General features: G+C 43.5%; 1 protein-coding gene across 1 annotated transcript in view; it reads left to right on the forward strand.

Annotated features, from left to right (window-relative positions):
* Nucleotides 1-1,909: 1,909 nt before the first annotated feature.
* The window catches only part of FGD4 (FYVE, RhoGEF and PH domain containing 4), a 219,976-nt gene continuing 216,773 nt past the window's right edge, over nt 1,910-5,112 (forward strand). Inside the window, exon 1 of the mRNA XM_019625681.1 lies at nt 1,910-2,201. Within this exon, the coding sequence (XP_019481226.1) occupies nt 1,925-2,201 (277 nt within the window). The 5' untranslated portion in view covers nt 1,910-1,924. The remainder of the gene's footprint in view (nt 2,202-5,112) is intronic.

A 5,112-nucleotide genomic window follows, 5' to 3' on the forward strand; every position in this document is an offset into this window, starting at 1 on the left:
AGCCCAGCTCCAGGTTGAGCTGTTGTTCAGCATCTTAGCTGTGGAGGGCAATGTCACTGGCCCTCATATGTGGGATCCGAACCGGGCCCTCTGGCGTCCCAAGCCAGTTCTTAACCATCGCACCACTCGGCCGGCCCTACCTTGTGCTTGCTTTTTTTTTTTTTTTTTCCTTTTGCTTCAACTTTTTCTATGCCTTTCCCTTTTCCATAGTCTGAATATCTGAAGTCCTCAGGAGTGGGGGAATGTCTATAAATGTTTTCTGCTATTGGGTTGTTGGGAAAGTCATGACGCATTTTTGCACCAAAAAAACAGAAAAATACATCATGACTTTTCCGACAAGGTAGCATGTTTTCTTAATTATTTCTTAGTTTTATGGGAATCATGAAAGGTCTGTATTGAAGATGCCTTTCTGTAGAAAATATTTTTTTGTTTTTACTTTCAACCCAAGAACACTTTCTTTAGCCAGGCATCTCCATACTTGAAGATGGTGTAAATTTGAGTTTAGGCTTGCGCAGGGGAGATCAGCGTCATTATCTTCATTAATTAATTTGGGCTTGGTGTCGCTCTGCAGATTTCCTCATCAGTTTGCTTTAATGGAAGGCAGATTTTTCTTAGGCAACCTTTTTTATCCAAGGTGTAGCTCCTTCAGTGTAGATTGTTGGTGTTGGGTCTCAGATTCAGTCCTTTCCCATTTCACAAGCTCGAGGTCAAGCCTGTCCTCCATCAACACCCTCAGGTCCTGGCCTCTATGTAGGTTCCTAGGTTCCCCAGGGCAGCATGAGTTTACAAATTATTTTGCCACTAGGTTTAGGTTTCAAGTTCTTTTTCTATTTTTTTCTTGTCCTTAAGGAACTTTCTTTATCTTCTTATAATCTCAGCCATACACTTAAAAGTATGTCTTTTGTTATTTATTGAGCATCTGGGTGCTTGGTGGTGAAGGACTCTTCACCTTTTATGGTGTGCAAGCTTTCTACAAGTAGAGTTCCTTTTTACAGTTCTCACCATGGCTGGAATACTCAGGCTTTCGACACCGTAGTACTCCAATATCTTGAGCACTTTTAGAGGATTAATTTCACCTTTGATGGGGGGTAGGGGATGGAGATTGGGGTAAGAGCAATAAGAGTAGTTATTTATTGAATGCTGGCTCTGAATCAAGATGATATGTGTTTTAGTTACAATTTTGTTCTTATGACAACCCAGCAAAATAGATGGTATTATTACCATTTTAGAGAAGAAAAAAAACAAGTTTCAGAAAGCCTTACATTCAATGCTGTACAACCAGCCTAAGTTTCAGAGGCAGGGTTGGAACTAGGTCTCTCTGGCTTCAGTTGTCACACGCTTATAACACTAGCTTTTGTTTTGTTTTTAAAGATTTTTATTGGGGAATTGGGGAAGGGGANAAGCCTGTGCGTGGCCCGCAGGTGAGCGCTGCTGACCTTCGGAGCACCTAGGTGTGCGGCTGCAGGTGAGCGCCGCACGGTTCCTCTCGGCCAATAGGCGAGCTCGGGGCGGCGGGGCGGGGCGCGGCGCGGCTGGGCGGAGCCGCCAGTGGCGAACCGGCTCTGGGGCCGCGCCCCAGGGCGCTCCACTCTGCACAGAGTGTCCTTGGCTGTTTCCTCGGCTGGAGGAGGAGGCGGTGGCGGTGGCGCAGCAAACAGCCTGAACTCTGCGCTCTCCTCGTGCCGCCCCCGGGGGCCTCCAGCAATTGGCTCCAGAGAGGAGGGGGTGCAGGCAATCCCGGTCCGGCCGCTGCAGTAAGCGGCGTCAGGTGAGTGCGGGAGCCGAAGAGACCGAGTGCCAAACTCTCCGCGCGGCCCTGGAAGGAAGGGACGCAGGGACATTTGCCAAGGAGACCCTGGAGAAGAGGGGCGCCGGCGCGGAGCAGTCCCGGAGTCGCCCCTCTCGAGTCGCGCCGAGCGTGGCCATGCAGGCGACACCTCCCTGTGTCCGGCTGCCCCTAAGGAGCCCGCCGAGCGCGCATCTGCGTCCAGATCAGGGCGAGAGAGAGCGCGGAGCCCGGAGCGAACCCGGCACCTCGAGCAGCGAGGGCAGCTACAACTTCAGGCGGGTGGCGATCCGACGGAAGTCCAACGTCTCCTACCTGCCGCCTGGGATCCCCAGACCCTGGAGTAGGCCATCGTCGCCCCTGCGATGGGTCGAGACGGCCACCTTCAGGGCCCAGGCACCCGCGGACGCCCCAGGTAAGTGCCTCGGGAGGAAAGGCGTGGATGGGGGCGTTGGCGCAGGTGAGGGACGGGCCGAATGCTCTGCAGGTGCGCCGGGTCGGCTGAGGGAGCCAGCCGGGGAGATTTTCCCAGAGGGCTGCGCCTGGCCACCTACCCTCTTACGTATTTTGGCCCTTCCCCCAAAGGACCTTGCTTGGCCAGGAACCCGTCTAGGGCTAAGCTTGCCCTGGAGGTGAGTTATCAGAGAATTCCGGAAGTAAAGGTACAACTCTTAAAAGTTTGGTTATAATGCCCATTTTTTAAAAACCGAAGTTTAAGTTTTTTCGCTAAATTCCTGCTTTAGGCGTGTGAAGGAGTAGTGAATGGGGGCGGCTGACGTTCATCCTGGTCCGGCAGCCGGGCAGCTGAGTGACCTCTGACCAGCTATCCTGAGTGCTCTGGTTTTCCCTTTTAAAATAGGCCGTTGTCTCCCACCCTGTGTGTGAAAAGCTGCAAGTCTCTCATAAGGAAACATGTTCTTAATATCAAGAAATTTAATTCTTATTGTTATTTCTGTATTGACAAATTCAGATATCAGTAATGCCGCCTTTTGAGTTCTGAATCCTCATTGAATCTTAGTATTGCAAAAAAATCCTCAAGAGGATGTATTCAAGCCCACATCTCCTTGCTCTTCAAAGGCGTTCCTTTCTCCCAAGACGAACTTGAAACTATGTAGAACACAAAAGACATGTTTTTCTTGATTTGCAAAAACTTTTCTTTAAAATCCCCATCTCTTTTATTTATTTTTATTATGCCATAACCAGAGATGTCTTGTATGTAGACCAGTTATGAGACAAGACTCTTATTTAAGCAACAGAAATACAAATACTTTTATTCGCTTTCATGCATTTTGTACTTGTTTAGCAAAGCTGTTATGACAGTTTAAAAGTGATGAGTTTTGGAGGTTGTTTAAAATTGTTCTAGTCCTTGTCCTGAAGCTGTAGTACTCATAGGGCAGAAAAAGATGATGATGACTTACAATTATGATGACTTTATAGCCACATTACATAAGGCAGAAATAATGATGTGAGAAAAAAAATGTAGCAAGTAACTAACTGAATGACAGTGCTGTAGGTCTCACTTTCATCATCTGCAAAATGACACGGTGAAATAATCTCTAAAATGATTCACTCAAAAATGAATGGAAAAATGTTTTCTTCCTTTTAAAGTGAAAATGCATCACTTTGTGTTAAAGTTATTTCTGAATTAATTTTTCAATTGTTTTCAAATGTTTTCAGTGTGAGAGTAATGGGATCCAAGTTTTTTACATCATTTTACTCAAAATTACTTGCTTAGTTCCAAACTGAGCAAGTGAGCAAAAGATAAAAGTGCCCATCTCAAAGTAGGAGTCAGTAGAGTTGTGACAGTCCATAAATCATTTCTATGAGGCAACTATCCTTATAGAAGAAAGAGTCCTTTTTTCCTTCTCTATTTTGTATTCAGAGAAAATCCAGAACACCTTTTTTTTAATAAGATGGAGAACCTAGCAATAACTTTTCTAGATATGTTACATTGTCTCAGTATTGTTTACAAGAACTCAAAGTTTTTGATGCTATTATTTTCAGAGTTGAAAAGTAATTACTGTAGCTTCTTAGATACAGCTGTTTCTCTTTACCATAATCTGTAGTATCTGTTGGACAATGATCTGGTGTTTTGACAGTAGTCTTAAACTACTGAATGACCACACCTATTCAATTTGGTAGGGTAAGAACATTTTAGAAATTGCTTCCTTCTTTGAATCAAATCAGCCTATTAAGTCCCATCCAACTATCTATCATTATATAAGTAGAATCCTCTCCTCATCAAAAAGTAAACAAGGTTTCAATTCCCAACAAGTGCCAATCTATAATACCTAGAAAAGTATTTATATATGACAATCATAACAGTTACCCATTACATACAGTGTGGATGTTACTTATATTCAAATTGTTACTTTCCCTCTTGAAGAGGGAACAAAAACTGAGAGGTCAAGAACATAATAGAGAATTCAGTTTAGTGGTGTTGTGTTATATTGTATGATTGTGAAATCCACTATTTTTAGAGTTCTCTGCTTTGGGGAAAAAAAAAGTTTACCAACTGCATCCTCCATATATACGTGAATATGAATTTTCTCATCTAGAGGAAGCAGAGGGTGAGGTAATTAAGACAGACTTTGTGGTCATATAGCACCCAAGTTCTAGTCCCTCTTTCATTACTAGCTGTGTGAATTGGACCAAGTCTCTTAACTAATTTTTTAGTTTCTTCATCTGGACAATGGAGATAACAGTACTTTATAAGATTGCTGGGAGGGTTAAGTATAATTAAATAGGTAAGTGTTTGGCACAAAACAAGCCTGCCAAATAGTATCCCAACCAGGGATCATTACCCATTTCTGTGCCCCAAAGAGTCTGATACTAGGCGCCGGCAAATAGCAGACATTATGAATGTTCATAATAGCTACTATTTATTGAGTGCATTTTCTATACTAAAAACTCTGCTATGTGATACACATATGAATATGTATGTGTATGAATTTATTTCACAACAATCTTAATAGGTAGGTAGTATAGTATCATGCGCATTTTGCAGCTGAAGAAATTGAGGCACAGAAAGTTTTACTGACTTGCTTGGAATCATAAAGTGGTATTTGCTTAGCCAGGCAATGCTTTTACCACATATCACATAAAGCACATCATTCCGTTATGGAAAAAGGCATAAATTCAAAGGAATATTTCATACACACACACACTCACGCACACACACAGGGTGCCCAAAAAATATATACAGATTTTAAGATAACATCTCTTAAAATGTATATACATTTTTTTACACCCCTGGTGTGTGTGTGTGTGTGTGTGTGTGTGTGTGTGTGTGTGTGTGTGTGTGTGTGTGTGTGTGTGTGTGTGTG

This window comes from Hipposideros armiger, unplaced genomic scaffold (assembly GCF_001890085.2).
Source record: "Hipposideros armiger isolate ML-2016 unplaced genomic scaffold, ASM189008v1 scaffold_638, whole genome shotgun sequence".
NCBI classification, from domain to species: domain Eukaryota; kingdom Metazoa; phylum Chordata; class Mammalia; order Chiroptera; family Hipposideridae; genus Hipposideros; species Hipposideros armiger.